At 41.1% G+C, this 15,618-nt stretch overlaps 1 protein-coding gene across 3 annotated transcripts in view; it reads left to right on the top strand.

The window, feature by feature from the left end:
* Positions 1-14,787, top strand: part of htt (huntingtin) — a 37,657-nt gene extending 22,870 nt beyond the window's left edge. For 2 of the 3 annotated variants that reach the window (XM_079337813.1, XM_079337812.1), the window contains 28 exons: positions 673-815; positions 980-1,208; positions 1,609-1,750; positions 1,865-2,044; positions 2,995-3,171; positions 4,289-4,365; positions 4,577-4,712; positions 4,812-4,934; positions 5,033-5,240; positions 5,758-5,903; positions 6,808-6,985; positions 7,115-7,216; positions 7,382-7,566; positions 7,641-7,767; positions 7,922-8,025; positions 8,271-8,425; positions 8,519-8,658; positions 8,739-8,824; positions 8,943-9,073; positions 9,185-9,317; positions 9,464-9,619; positions 9,750-9,940; positions 10,535-10,649; positions 10,767-10,980; positions 12,395-12,614; positions 12,842-13,004; positions 13,255-13,415; positions 13,553-14,787. In XM_079337813.1, the coding sequence (XP_079193939.1) occupies positions 673-815; positions 980-1,208; positions 1,609-1,750; positions 1,865-2,044; positions 2,995-3,171; positions 4,289-4,365; positions 4,577-4,712; positions 4,812-4,934; positions 5,033-5,240; positions 5,758-5,903; positions 6,808-6,985; positions 7,115-7,216; positions 7,382-7,566; positions 7,641-7,767; positions 7,922-8,025; positions 8,271-8,425; positions 8,519-8,658; positions 8,739-8,824; positions 8,943-9,073; positions 9,185-9,317; positions 9,464-9,619; positions 9,750-9,940; positions 10,535-10,649; positions 10,767-10,980; positions 12,395-12,614; positions 12,842-13,004; positions 13,255-13,415; positions 13,553-13,766 (4,336 nt within the window). In that variant the 3' untranslated portion in view covers positions 13,767-14,787. The remainder of the gene's footprint in view (positions 1-672; positions 816-979; positions 1,209-1,608; positions 1,751-1,864; positions 2,045-2,994; positions 3,172-4,288; positions 4,366-4,576; positions 4,713-4,811; positions 4,935-5,032; positions 5,241-5,757; positions 5,904-6,807; positions 6,986-7,114; positions 7,217-7,381; positions 7,567-7,640; positions 7,768-7,921; positions 8,026-8,270; positions 8,426-8,518; positions 8,659-8,738; positions 8,825-8,942; positions 9,074-9,184; positions 9,318-9,463; positions 9,620-9,749; positions 9,941-10,534; positions 10,650-10,766; positions 10,981-12,394; positions 12,615-12,841; positions 13,005-13,254; positions 13,416-13,552) is intronic. The other variant, XM_079337814.1, reaches the window with a different exon arrangement.
* Positions 14,788-15,618: the final 831 nt, after the last annotated feature.

Below are 15,618 nucleotides of genomic sequence, written 5' to 3'. Positions count from 1 at the left end.
AAGTTGGTTGTATTTCAGCCTGGTCTGAGGGACCCTGAATCATCTCCTGGATTTATACTTTATTTTCTGTCTGTCTGGTAACAGACTGCTTATAGTGTGTTTCAAGAAATGGGTATTTAACACCAATAATTGTTATGGCAGTCTGCACAAGCAAAGTTATCTGGTCTCTAATATGGACAGACAAGTGACCGCACCAGGCGGTACCTATGTTCTTGCTTTTTTCAACCAATCTAGAGCAGCCAAGCCTAAACTTAAAGCCACTGAGGGGCAACATAGACTGGCTAATCTAGCCTATTAATTCCTGCGCTTGCTGCTTCGCTCCTGAGCTTTAGATTGTGAAATAAGAAAGTCTATTTTCTTTGTTTACAGACTATTAAGTATTCATTCCATCATTGGTTCAATATATTCCAATTTCTATTTCTCCGTTTCCTCTGCGTGGTGTGGCATACAGTGGTCAAAAAAGTGTATCTGCTCCCTATCCAACAACACACCTGAACACCCCATGAAAGTTCCTACCTATAGTGATTAACACCTTAATCCAAAGGCGACACTTGCTGGAAAAATTGTGGCTTATACTTTATACTCTCTAACATGGCTCTTACACAATCCAGTGCTTTAATTTGTCTATTTTTATTTCTTTTTAAAATATATATAAATCCCATCTTCTCCTAGGTTTTTGCTCCAGCTTGTCGGAGTGTTGCTGGATGACATTTCCTCCAGACAGATTAAGGTGGACATTACAGAGCAGCAACACACCTTTTATTGCCAGCAGCTGGGAACACTACTCATGTGTCTCATACATGTCTTCAAAAGTGGTGAGCTTACATCAGTCATTTTTCTTTCATTAAAAATGTAGAGAAAGTGTGGGCTGTATGCTTTTGAAAGCATACAGACATATATTTTGATTATATTTTGTGGTGCACATAACATTTCTCAAAGTGCTAGTCCTTTTTCTTATTTCATTTTCTGTCTGTTACAGGAATGTTTCGCAGGATCACAGCTGCAGCTAGCCGTCTCCTAAAGGATGAGAGCGGATGTGGACAGACTAGCACTGAGGCAAACTTGTTTTACCCCTTGGAAGGTCTCAACAGCATGGTGCAGTGCTTGATCACCACCCACCCCTCCCTAGTGTTGCTGTGGTGCCAGGTTCTCCTCATCATCAACTACACCAACTACTCGTGGTGGGCAGAGGTGCACCAGACACCAAGGTAACAATACATGTCAAATGTATTGTTTTATTTTAAAAATGTAAAGTGATTTACCAATAAAATGTGTTATTATTATTATTATTACAGCTAAATCATTCAACTACAATAAAACAGGGGAATACTCAACTACCCAACTATGGCTGAAATTCATCTCACAGTGATGTGGAAAGTTTTTAGTACCAGATTAGTTGACCCTATATCAAACAATATCAGTAGGTGTTATTTTTAATTACATAGCACTTGAGAGGGTTTTTTACTCAGTAAAAGTAAGTCTTTTTTTTAGAATGAACAAATCTGTAAAATATTAGTAGGTTGTTCAATGTAAGTCCTTGTCGGAGCTTTTGTACAGTTTTGATTCCTATTACAGTCAACCCTTTCTCCATCCCTTATCTTCCGTAAGGAGACAAAGTCTGTCATGTACAAAGCTACTGAGCCCTCATTCCTTGGGGGAAGGAGAAGAGGACAAGCCTGAGACTCGTTTAGCCATGGTCAACAGAGAAATTGTGCGCAGGGGAGCCCTCATCCTCTTCTGTGACTATGTGGTGAGACCTTTTGGAATGTAGGAAATATTGAATATAAACAAGCGTGTTTGTAAAAAATCAAAAATGCAAAATTGCAAAAATTAGTGAGTGAAATATTTTTTCTCTCTCTTGTAGTGTCAGAACCTCCATGACTCGGAGCATCTGACGTGGCTGATAGTCAACCATGTGCGTGACCTCATCAGCCTTTCCCATGAGCCTCCAGTGCAAGATTTTGTCAGTGCTGTGCACCGCAACTCGGCTGCCAGTGGTCTTTTCATCCAGGCAATCCAATCCCGTTGTGACAACCTTTCTACTGTGAGATTACACCCTTTTTTCTGATTTTTCTGCTATGGAGAGGGTTTTTTTTTTTAAAGGTCCCATGTTATGCTTTTTCTGGTTTTATATGGTCTTTAGTGTGTTTTCCAGGTGTCTTGAGCATATTTAGGCACATCTAGGACACAAGCTTGAGTAGAATTCTCTGAATTTCGTTAAAAAAAACAAAATCCGCGGAAACGCAACTTCTCATAAATCCTCCTGTTAGCAGTAGCTTCATGTTACAGTCAACCGCAAGCCCCGCTTGTTGAAAATTGCCAGTGTGACATCACGTCAGTGTGATATCAGTGATCCAAGCCCATTGGCTTGTTGGAGCAAGCACACAAGCTCATGCTGCTCCACTCAGAGCAACAGTCTGCATTCCCAGTATGGTAAAAGGGTCAGGAAAGAGAACAATGCCGAATGACTGACTAATTACGAGAGAGCAGATTGGCTGGCACATGTGGGAACCCTGCTCATGGGCACTTCGGAGTGTTAGAAATACAGGCCGATGCGATAGACTGCATGGAGCGGCAGTAGCTAAAAACAAGACTTTTTTTCAACATTAGCCACTGTAAATGTACTTTAGTAGGCCCATAACATGAATATATTATCCCCATAAAGGCCCTAATATGTGACTTTTAATGCTTAAGTGGCATGTTCTATCAGGGATTATTAATAGCATTACACAGCCAAAATTATCAAAAGACGAACAGTTAAAACAAAAAAAAAAGTTATAAAATGGACTGAAGAAACTCTGAAGGTTAGAATGTCTTCTTGTTTTGCCTTTTTAATTCTAAATGTTTAATCTTTACTACTCTTTACATAGGTAGCTTAGTATTCCTTATTTCTGAATGTGCTATCCTATTGTTTTTTCCCCCCATTTTTCTTAAACCCCTTTCTTCTTTCCAAAATCACCTCTAACCTTACTAACTTTATCTTGTCCTTTGCAGCCTACCATGTTAAAAAAGACTCTGCAGTGTTTGGAAGGCATACACCTGAGTCAGTCTGGCTCCCTGCTGATGTTGTATGTTGACAAGTTGCTAAGTACACCCTTCCGGGTTCTGGCTCGCATGGTGGATACACTTGCGTGTCGCAGGGTGGAGATGCTGCTAGCTGAGACTTTACAGGTACAGTTTAATATATAAGTACCGTAAATTCCGTACTCTTGAGCGCACCTGGATATAAGCCGCACCGGCTAAAAATAAGTAAATAAATGTATTTGTACATATATAAGCCGCACTTGATTATAAGCCGCAGGTGTCCACGCTATAACAAGAGCTATTTACACAGACGTAGGCTACCGGTAACATCCGCAAATACTGTAGCGTCCGTACGGACGTTAAAGGACGATGAGAGCGTTCAAATAATAACTTTTAATAACCCGATCACTGTCGGCCGTGACCACGCCGTTTACAGCAGAGAGCAACACACATAACTTGCCGTAACAATCCAACTCTCTCCCCCAGCGTTCTCTCATACAGCCACTCAACACGTTCTCGCTGGTGCATTCACTGACTCTCCACATAATCGGAATTATGAACACATTATCAACTACTGACTTTACAACATGAACCGTTACAATACGAAGCCTAGCCGACGGTGTCTGTAACACGGCTGATGAAAAAGATGACCGTAATATATTTCACAAGAAAAAGTCCCTCCATTCACTGCCTCAGAATGACTTCATTACTCACTTCCTCAGTCTCTGTTGTCGCTGTCAGTGTCATCTTAACGTGCAGCAGCTCTGTTAGCTTCTTTGACAGCCAGCTCGATCGCCTTTAACTTGAAAACTGCATCATATGTATTTCTCTGTGTGTTTTTCATCATGAGGGTGCGTGCATGAAGCGCAAAATGACTGATATTAAGATCCGACGTGACGAAGTCAAATGTTTTTGCGGCAGAAGCTCATTGTCCCCCATAAAAAATCCATGCATTAGCCGCACCGGAGTAGAAGCCGCAGTGCTCGAAGTGTGAGAAAAAAGTAGCGGCTTATAGTCCGGAATTTACAGTATATATCTATTTGTTTTCTCTTCATCCAGTGGTCACGTATGATTCTTTCATGTGTTGAACCATACAAGTAGGGATCTTAAAAATCCTTAGAAGACTGAATAAAATAATAGATGAATAAACATGTTCAGATGCAAACAGCTCTTTTCTGTTCGTGTGAATCAAACAGTCATTCTTTTGTACACTACTTCTGATGTCCCTCAGGTTAATATTGTGTAGTGTCTATTTCCCTTGTAGAACAGTATAGCCCAGCTGCCTGTGGAAGAACTGGACAGGATCCAGGAATACCTGCAGACCAGTGGCCTGGCTCAAAGGTAACTCTCTTTTGTTCTGCCACAAGTTGTAATTTTTGTTGTCACTAAACTGTCATACATTTTTCTTGTGATAGACACAACACACACATTACATTGTTAAGAAGGTATACGTTTCTTCTCACCTGGGATTTCTGGGTTTTGTGCACATCAGAAGGAGTGAATGGATTGTTGACGTTATGCATCAGTCCATTTCTAATGTTTCTTATTACAGGCATCAGAGGTTCTACTCCCTGCTGGACAGGTTCAGGGCCACTGTTACCGACACCAAAAGCCCAACACCTCCTGTAACATCTCACCCATTGGATGGGTATCCACCACCTGCCCCTGAACTGGTCATTGCAGATAAGGTGCAAGATTAGTGAAGCTGATTGTTAGTGTTGTTTTTTTTAAAGCGTCTCGATCTTGCAGAATGAAAAAGTTAATTTTTAGTTGAATTGTTTTTTTAGGAGTGGTACGTTGCTCTGGTGAAGTCTCAGTGTTGCCTTCATGGAGATGTCTCCCTGTTGGAGACAACAGAACTCCTGACCAAACTACCTCCTGCTGACCTGTTAAGCATTATGAGCTGCAAGGTGAGACAGACTTGCAGAATTGAACAATCATTATTCTTGAACATACAAAAAATTATAAAAGGTATTTATTGCATCTGAATCTGTGGTTTTCTCCCAAGGAGTTCAACATAAGCCTGCTATGCCCATGCCTGAGTATGGGGTTGCAGCGGTTAGCCCGGGGTCAGGGTTCACTCTTGTTTGAGACTGCCTTGCAGTCCACCCTAGAGCGTCTTGCAGCAATCACTAGATCACTTCCAGTCCCTCACCAGTCTTTCCTGCCACCCTCGCAGTCACAGCCCTACTGGGAGCAACTCGCTGATGTGTATGGTGAGAATGGAAGGGAAAGGGAAATTATTGGAGGAAATTGCATTCAATTTAAGAAATGTAATCGAAGTGCATGATTAAATAACCTTGATTTACATTATTCATTTAACATAAATTCTGAACTTAAACTATCTTGAGGGGAAGTGACATGCTTGGGCATCTGTCTGTTTCTATTTGGAGTAGTATTGTATTTGCTTTATGCAAGAATCCTGACCATGTGGTGTGAGGTATTAAACAACATCAGACCTCACGCTGACAGTCTGGTGAGGTCTGGTAGAGTTTGCTTTTGAGGCATGTCCATTTTCAGAAATGCATGCAAAGTTTTTCAAGAAACACATTTATTCAGTTGATCATCACATTTTCAATAAAATTGAATATATTCTGGTAAATTACAGAAAAGAAAAAATGTGGTTATAAAACTAAATTGTAAGGGGGAACACTGAAAGGAAAGTATCAGTTCACAGCCATATTAAAATGTTATTGTTTTATTCATAAGTTCCCCCGTTTTTTTTTTTTTCAGGTGAGCCTGGTTTCTACCCGAGGGTTTTGTCACTCTGCAGAGCTCTTTCCCAGTACCTTCTGAGTGTGAACCAGCTGCCCACATCCCTACATATCCCCTCTGAAAAGGAGCACCTTATAACCAGTTTCACTTGCACTGCCACTGAGGTAAAAATCAAAACCTGATTAAGCATTTCTTTTTCTTGTACTTATTTGTATCTTGATTATAGATTTAAACTTAATTTGAAAGAAACTTTTATTTCACTTTTATTTTATTTTTTAAAATAGTGTTGACAGTAATTTAATCTATGGGGTACAAATTACATTAATTATCTTGAATGTTTGGCCAGCCATGCCATCACGTGTTAATTGTGATGTGATAAAGGTAGAAAATTACTTATTTGTTGTCAGTCCACAGTCCAGGGTCAGTGATGGTATGGGGGCATGAATAATCTGCACAGGCACCATTAATATTGAACCATATCTACAGCATTTGGAGCTTCTTTTTCAATTAAGTCCTTTTTTTTTTCAACTCAACAATTCAAAACCACATTCTTGACGTACTACAACAGAAAGGCTAAAAAAGGTTAATTGATGAAATAGCCTTCCTGCTGTCCCAAGTTATCACCCATTAAAAACATTTTGAGCATCATGAAGCATGAAACAGGAAAAAAAGAGACCCCGAACTGTTGCACAGCTTAAATCCAACATTTATACTTTCAAAATAATAGAAATGTGACTCCTTTGTTCCTAAAATACCTACAAAATGTCAAAGGACAAAGTTGATTCATCAAAGTGGTGAATATGGACCGTAGCTCACTTTTTTGATTTCTGTTTCTGGCATCAAATTCAAATTTCCCCAAAGCAATGACATTTTCCAGTTTAATAAAATAGTTATTTTGTCTTTTTACCATTTTAATTTAAATATGGAGTTTTTATGTTTTGCAAATAATTAAATCCACTTTTGATTTACACTTCACAATGTCCCAACTTTGTAGGAATTGTATACCCTGGTAGTCTGCTGTCATCTGCTGATGATTTTCATCTCTCACTGATTTTATCTTTTGCCCAGGTGGTTGTATGGCACCTCCTCCGGGACAAGCTGCCCCTCAGTGTGGACCTTCAGTGGGCTTTGTCCTGCCTTTGTCTGTCCCTGCAGCAGCCCTGCGTCTGGAACAAGCTCTCCACCCCCGAGTACAGCACACACACATGCTCCCTCATCTACTGCCTACGCCTCATCATTGTTGCAGGTGAATAGAAAAAGCAGGACATTTGTGCAGTCACTGTGTTCACATGCTATGATTGTCCTTAGATTCAAAATGTCTTCATGTCATTTCAATGGAGATCCTGGTCAACCTTTTTCCCTCTTGGCTTCATAGTGGCTGTGAGTCCTGGGGACCAGCTTCTGCATCCAGTGAAGAAAAGGACAAAGGCAGACAGAGAGGCTGAAGAAGACCAAGTCGACTCTGCACACGCTGACCGTGAGTTATCACACAGACGTTCTATTAAACTGCTTGGATGTTTTTCCGGGATTTTTTTCCCTCTTTGTGAAATGTGTAATGTTTTCCCTTTAAGATTAATTTCAGTCAAAGCAAAAAGATATATGACAACAAATAAAAATATTTATAACATTGTCTTTGTTGCAGATATGTTAGAGTGGCAAGCTTGTGAAATCATGGCAGAGCTAGTGGAAGGCCTGCAGAACATCCTTGCTCTTGGTCATCATAGAAATGGTGCATTTCCTGCTTTCCTTACGCCTACCTTGCGCAACATTGTCATCAGCCTCTCTCGTCTCCCACTGGTCAACTGCTACACCCGAGTACCTCCATTGGTTAGTGTGAAAAAGACTATCCCTCAAATTTGTGTACATCCATTTTTGGGTTTATTAACTTTGTGTGTTTGTAGGTCTGGAAACTGGGCTGGTCCCCTCAGCCGGGAGGTGAGTTTGGCACAACACTGCCTGAGATCCCCGTGGACTTCCTACAGGAAAAAGATGTCTTTAGAGAGTTTCTCTACCGCATCAACACACTGGGTATTGGAACTTATTTATCATTTTCTATTATTAATATATGACGGAGTGTTCAACAATTATCGCCTTAAATGCCACATTTAGGCCAGTATAATCTTGACACATACTGATGCCGAAATGATCTGTCACCTAATATATTTTGCTGTTTTTTGCTCAGGTTGGAGCAGCAGGACTCAGTTTGAGGAGACCTGGGCTACTCTGTTGGGGGTGCTGGTCACCCAACCCATCACTATGGACCAGGAGGAGGAGACGCAACAGGAGGTATTCCCATAACACAATTTTTCTCCTGACTCCTGAAACAAGCTACTACTGATATTGATATATTAACAGAACTCATTCCTGCATAAACACTGATACCATTGTCTACTTGAATGAAAAACATGCAAGGATTTATGTATTAAAGCCTGGAATCATCTGAAACTTAACATGCATTGCTGTTAATTTTGCAAACGCTTTTCTGTAGCCCTCTGTTCACTTTTCTCAATGATTGTTTTTTTTTTCCTCAGGAGGACTTGGAGCGTACCCAGTTGAATGTGTTAGCAGTGCAGGCCATCACCAGCCTGGTGCTGAGTGCCATGACCCTGCCTTCTGCTGGAAACCCTGCAGTCAGCTGTCTGGAACAGCAGCCTCGCAATAAGAGCCTCAAAGCCCTGGAGACAAGGTAGCAATGCAAGTTTTATGAATTTCCATGGAATATTGTTGCATGCTTAATTTTTGGCACTACTTAACATTTCGTTGTGTCGAATGCACTCAGGTTTGGAAGGAAACTTGCAGTGATTAGGGGTGAGGTGGAGAGAGAGATTCAGGCCCTTGTGTCAAAGAGAGACAATGTCCATACACACCACCCATACCACGCCTGGGACCCTGTACCCTCGCTGTCGTCTGCCTCAGCTGGTAATACAACATTCAAACACTACCACCTCCTGCTGCTATCACACCTGCCATTCTTAATTCATTGTTTAATTGTATTTCAGCCGGCACACTAATCAGCCATGAGAAGCTGTTGCTTCAGATTAACACAGAGAGGGAAATGGGAAACATGGACTACAAATTAGGACAGGTAAGAGATGTGTCCAAATGGAATAAGTTGTTAGTAACATGAACCTTAGTTAAGGTGTGTTATTTTTTGGCTGACTGACTTTCTGTCGCAGAATATTACATTGTAATCTTCCTGCCAGGTTTCCATCCACTCAGTTTGGCTAGGGAACAACATCACCCCACTGAGAGAGGAAGAATGGGGTGAGGATGAAGAAGATGAAACAGACACTCCAGCCCCCACCTCCCCCCCTGTGTCTCCCATCAACTCTAGGTCAGAAATCAATGAAGACATGTACACTCCCACGCTTCTTTAATGCCAACACAAAATGCATTGAAATAACAGAGGGCAATGAAACATTTTTCTATCTTTCTGTGCTTTCAGGAAGCATCGTGCAGGTGTGGACATTCATTCATGTTCCCAGTTTCTCCTGGAGCTCTACAGCCAGTGGTTGATCCCTGGCTCCCCGACTAACAGGAGGACCCCGACCATACTCATTAGTGAAGTGGTCCGATCGGTGAGCTACAATATACTGTACATCCCTACAATAAATACCTGCCCTTATATGAAGCTAATATTTTATGTGATCTACAGAAATAAGACAGTAACTATCTACCCATGTTTTGTTTTTTTGTTGTTTTTTTTTGTTTTTTTTGTCTTTAGCTGCTGGCAGTGTCAGACCTGTTCACAGAGAGGAACCAGTTTGACATGATGTTCACCACCCTGATGGAACTGCAGAAGCTCCACCCTCCAGAAGACGAGATCCTTAATCAATACTTGGTGCCTGCCATCTGTAAGGCTGCTGCTGTACTGGGCATGGTGAGTATGGCTTTGTGTTGGTTGGAGACCCTTTTTGACAGTGGAATGATTTTTTCGCTTGTCGTGATGTACCATTAAAGTGAGAGACTACAGTGTATGAAAACTCTGACAACTTAATATATGATTATAGGACAAAGCAATAGCCGAGCCTGTGTGTCGACTGCTGGAAACTACTCTGCGTAGCACCCACCTGCCCAGCCGCATGGGAGCTCTGCATGGAGTACTGTATGTGTTGGAGTGTGACCTGCTGGATGACACAGCCAAACAGCTTATACCAATTGTCTCTGATTATCTGCTTTCAAACCTCAGGGCTATTGCTCAGTGAGTATCACTCATCGTCCTAAGTCTCTCAAAAAACTCTGACGCATCTCTTCATCTAATACGCTGCATTGATCAGGAAAGAGCCTTGGGAAGCAAGATGTTGCTTATGCAAGTCAATGACTTTTCTGTGATTTACGCCTTAACCCTTAGACTGGCAACAAACTATTGAAAAAAAATAGTGAAAATGAAAAAAAATAATTGAAGTTAGAAATGGCCACTCTGCCGTTCAGCAACTGGTTAGAGTGCAGGGGTACATGGGTTTTCCCAATTTCAATATAGTTTTTCTTGGAAATCAGAAATTACCCAAGATTAACCAGAATGCAAGAATCCAACAAGTCAGCATGGGAAAAATATACTGGAATAGAAGGAGCAGTATCTACTAAAGAACATATGGTGGGGAAATGGGACATGGATACGCACCTAACAGGCCCACACTTAGTCACAACAAATAAATACAATCATGAAAAAAGCTTCAGATGCAATGCAACTTTTAGCCACTATGTGATACCCTTCATACGTCAGAACGCATAGTGCTGAGTGCTTTCAATTGAACTTAGTGTCATTTACTCTGTATGTTCTCTTTGGTTTCTGCAGCTGTGTGAACCTGCATAACCAGCAGCATGTGTTGGTAATGTGCGCAGTGGCCTTCTACATGATGGAGAACTACCCTTTGGATGTTGGAGCGGACTTTATGGCTGGGGTTATACAGGTACACAACATTCAGTTATTTTATTACAATGTAATACATTAAACATCAGGGTTGTATTTTTATCTTGCATTCAATGAATAAAGTTGTCAGTGTTCATGATTTGCTTTTTATTTCCAGTTGTGTGGTGTGATGGTGTCAGCAAGCGAGGACTCCACTCCCTCAGTCATCTATCATTGTGTGCTTCGTGGTCTGGAGCGCCTTCTGCTGTCAGAGCAGCTGTCACGTGTTGATGGCGAAGCGCTGGTCAAACTTAGTGTGGACAGAGTCAACATGCCGTCTCCGCACAGAGCCATGGCTGCCTTGGGTCTCATGCTAACCTGCATGTACACTGGTAAGAAAGATGCTAACACGGCCGATACACAGGGTTCTGCCTTTCTGTTAAATCACCAGAATAGAAGGACCATACATGTTAGTTGTGCTTCTGCTGCTGTTCATTCTTTCTCATACAATTTTCTCATGCACTTTAAAAATTAGTATTCATATATATTTATATATATAGAAATACTTTATTAATCCCTGGTTGAAATTCAGGTTTAGGGACATGCTTCTCACACACATAGGCCCAAATCACACACATGCACACACAGGACTTGTGGACATGCATTATTGGAAACACGTCAGCATGCCAGAGGAGATTTGGGCTTCAGTGCCTTGCTCAAGGGCACATCAGCAATAAGGGAATTTACCTGGCACATCTCCTGATAACGGAACAACTTCCGTATTTTGGTCCACACTGGGACTTCGGCTGACAACCCTCCGGTTCCCAACCAAAGTCCCAACAGACTGAGCTTCTGTCGCACCTGTTATCAGATAAACTCACTGAAGCAGCACTGACTTGACTTGCGGTCTTCTTTGATAGTGTTTATATTAAATCAGGGCATCCATGGTGCAAAGTGACCAACCCACTGATCACACATTAATGATTGGCCTCTGCAATAACAATAAGCAGATAATGATGGTGTATGGTCTGCAGTAGCTCAAAGAACACTTGGCTTGAGAACAGAAAAGGTTATGGTTCAATTCCAGCTTAAGGTCCTGTCTGCACATGTGATCTTTCCAGCCCTGTATGTGTAAGATAACAGGGTTAACCAAATAGATTTTAGATTGTGTCTTGTCATTAATAAACTATTATCAAAGTTATACTCGCAGGTCGTTAAACACCCAATGCAAGTGAGAACCATGTGTATTTACTACACACCTTTTTTATGCTTACTAACAGCTTTCACCAACCTTGTAATCATGCTTGATATCACATTGAGCACACAGTACCTGCTTGCTTCTTGCATGTGATAGATGTGCTGTATACATGCGTATGATATATATATACCCTACCTCAAACCCCTACGTCGGCCCCTTCTACTTTTTCAAACTTCTTTCATGTTTTTGGTGACTGGCTGGATAACATCTCTTGCTAAGAGCCAGCCTACAAATTTGTTCTTGTAAACCCGCTCTTGCAAATGTAAACTGACTTACAATCCTATGCATACCTCTCCTTCTCCTAGCAAAACAAGCTAAATCTTATTCAGGTGACAGGAGAGGATTATTTGGTAATTATGTCCCTACAAAACGTGACTATTAAAAATCTCAAATACTTTCAGAAACAATTTCTTACGTCTGAAGAATGTGAATTGACCTAAGGGAGCTAAATTCTAATCTGAATCTTATGATATCAATGTCCTTGTTACCCACTCTAACCTCTCCCCCACTGGTTCAACCCGTGCCACCCCCCTTTCTCGTTCTCTCAGCGGTGCTTGCGTCAGGTTCAGACGTGACAGGGGTTAGAGGTCAGGGTGACTCTGGCTCTGCCGTAGCAGAGGCGCTGGGCGTTACGTCGGGTCATGTTGGTTTCTCCTCAGGCAAGGAGAAAGCCAGCCCTGCCAGTCGCCCCACCCACTCTGACCCACAGGCCCCAGACAGTGAATCCATCATTGTTGCCATGGAGAGGGTCTCGGTGCTCTTTGACAGGTACAAAAACTTTTCAAACAACCTCCACTATACGAGAAACTGCACTTTTTTTTTTAAAGATGTACCAACGGCAGGCTAAACACACTACACAATCTACATTTGGACACCTTCCTAAAAGGTGTACCCATGGGTCAGAATAATTTATTTGCAGTAGCTGATACTTTTCAGCAAAGCGTTTACTTTACATTTTCTGTCATTATTTGCTCTGATGATGTTTCCATTTATAGGATCCGGAAAGGTTTACCAAGCGAGGCTCGGGTGGTGTCCAGGATTTTACCCCAGTTTCTCGATGACTTCTTCCCGCCACAGGACATCATGAACAAGGTCATCGGAGAGTTCTTGTCTAATCAGCAGCCTTACCCACAGTTCATGGCCACTGTTGTCTACAAGGTGAGCAGTAGGACATACACCTGCATAATATAAAATCAAGAAAGATATCACTATGTTTGACTTTTTTGAAGGGAGAATAAACTGTATTTGTTTGTCCTCTTTGTATGGTACAGTTTTACACTGTATCTAACATGATACATGTGACTCACTCAAATGAGTGGTTTGAATCTTGGACTTATGCACATCTTTAAAAAGTCTGGAATTTTTCATGTAGTAACTGTTTACTTTTCCTCCCTTTTCCTTCTTCCAGGTTTTCCAGACACTCCATGCCACTGGCCAGTCTTCTATGGTGCGAGACTGGGTGCTGTTGTCCTTGTCAAACTTCACTCAGAGAACACCAGTAGCCATGGCCATGTGGAGCCTCTCCTGTTTCTTTGTCTCTGCTTCAACCTCCCAATGGATCTCAGCCCTGTATCCTTAACTGACAGATCACCCATAAGTGTGACAGTGGTTTATCTATACAACTATTATTAAGTGTATTTGGACGTAAAGGTAAAGTCTTAACTGTACACGTTTATGTTGTCCTTAACCCCTCTGCTCTTAACCAGACTGCCACATGTGATCAGCAGAATGGGCTCCAGTGAGGTGGTAGATATAAACCTGTTTTGCCTTGTGGCAATGGATTTCTACCGGCACCAGATTGATGAGGAGCTGGACCGCAGGGCTTTCCAGTCTGTCTTTGAGACAGTGGCCTTTCCAGGCAGCCCTTATCATCAGCTGCTGGGCTGCCTGCAGTCAATCCACCAGGACACAACCCTGTGAGGACACAGGCTGAGATGCACACAGAGAGAGGGAGAAGCTTTGGTTGAAAAGTGGATTCGAGATACATGTGGCTGGGGCCAGACGAATCTACTGCAGCCCCATCCCCTTCCTTCCTAAACACTGATATGAATGAGTAGAACTACTAAAAGTTCCCCCCCCCCCCCCCCCCCCCCCCCGAATGATAGCACCTTGAATCAAACTTTGGAACATAAGAAAAAGACAATAATCAAACACACATTTATTTGGTTTATTTTCCCTTTCGGACTTTGCGTTTTCTTGGTGTAAATTCCGTTATGTAAACAGAGAAAACAAATTAGCGAAGTATTTACAATGTGTAAAATTTCAGTGCATCTATTTTTCAATGTGTAATGTTAGAGTGCTAAAGATCTGGTTAGGATACTTGGGCTGACACAAATATCACAAATGTCTGCTTAATGTTGCTTAAGATGAAAGTTAGAAAATATTTCATGTGCAGGAATGATCAATTATAGTATTGTTTCTTTCCAATGATGATGAGACGTGGGGGTTGGATGTTAAAATGTTACTTTTCACAGCAGAAATTGACTTGTTTGCACCCATTTCAACACGTTCTGTTTCTGTTCAGTGGCCTAATGTCAATGTTGTTTTCAGTGGACAAACACCTACATGGGTTCATATTTTTAAGTATAACAAAACATGTTTGTTTTTTTCGTTATACATAGTCATAACTTTGTAAGCACCCACAAGACAACACAAGAGGTTCGAGCAGGAAAAATACCAAAATAGCAGTGTTGTCATCTTTACTTTTATCCAGTAGCAGGGGAGATGGCATGTTCTTGTTTGTTTATGACGTTGCTCACCTGCCAAGTACTTTGAAAAAGAAATTGTATGTACGGTAATTCTTGTAAGGCCCCACAGTGCACCTCAATGATTCCACCCGTCCTTTTCTTGTACTTTTCTTTATTCTCAGGTTGTAAGATGTGATTTGTTGTTATAAGGCTGGAAGTAATTTGCAGTCAATCTTTAAATGGTTGTATCTTGTAAAAAAGGAAAAAAAAAAATATATATATATATATATATATTGTAAAGTAATATGAAAGCCATGGTGCATGATAAGTTAAGAATTGTGTAAAGATGAAAGATCTTAAAATAGTAAGATAATGTGATGTTTTGTTTTGTCTTAACACATACACATGATGAAATGAAAAGCCAGGGAAGAAGCAGAATGCAAAAATAGACAAGCTTATACAATTTAATGAAGACTTGACCTTGGGTTGCCTGGGAGGGTGCTGGGCGTCGTTACCCTGTACATACACTTGCCTTAGATAAAGACTGAATACATGTATGTCCTGTACACTAAAAAGCTTGAAAGCATGCTTAATTTGACTATTTTCTTGCATAGTCTTTCATATCGTATTCCTGTGGTTATGGTTACCATGACCATTGTGCAGAAAAGATGTAACATGATCCAAAGGGAGCCTTGTAACCTTAGCAACCAACAGCAGCTTTGACAAATCAACGGCTAAGGAAGTATAGCATGGTGGTAGATTTTTTTTTATTTTTTTTTGAGCTTTCAATATTCTTTTGGTCTGAGTCAGTTTTTAATATTTCATCTTTAACCGTCTTTCCACAAACACCAACTATTCAAAAACTGGCAGGTTTGTCTCGTGTTGATTTAAGGAGCTTTCTTAATAATTAAAGAGTCCTGCAGCTCTAAAAAGTAAAACCATGTTGATGTTATGCTAAATGTGTCAGCACCATGACCATGTTGAAATAATGCATAAACAAAATTAAAAAAAAAAAACTCAAAGGCTTTTTTTTTCTGACACCAAGTCTCCAAAAGTATGTCAAAATAAACCCAAGGAGGGCAGAA

The sequence above is a fragment of the Symphodus melops genome, assembly GCF_947650265.1.
Source record: "Symphodus melops genome assembly, chromosome: 2".
Taxonomy (NCBI): domain Eukaryota; kingdom Metazoa; phylum Chordata; class Actinopteri; order Labriformes; family Labridae; genus Symphodus; species Symphodus melops.
Note: the sequence above shows the minus strand (reverse complement) of the source record. Positions and strands in the feature narration are given on the sequence as shown.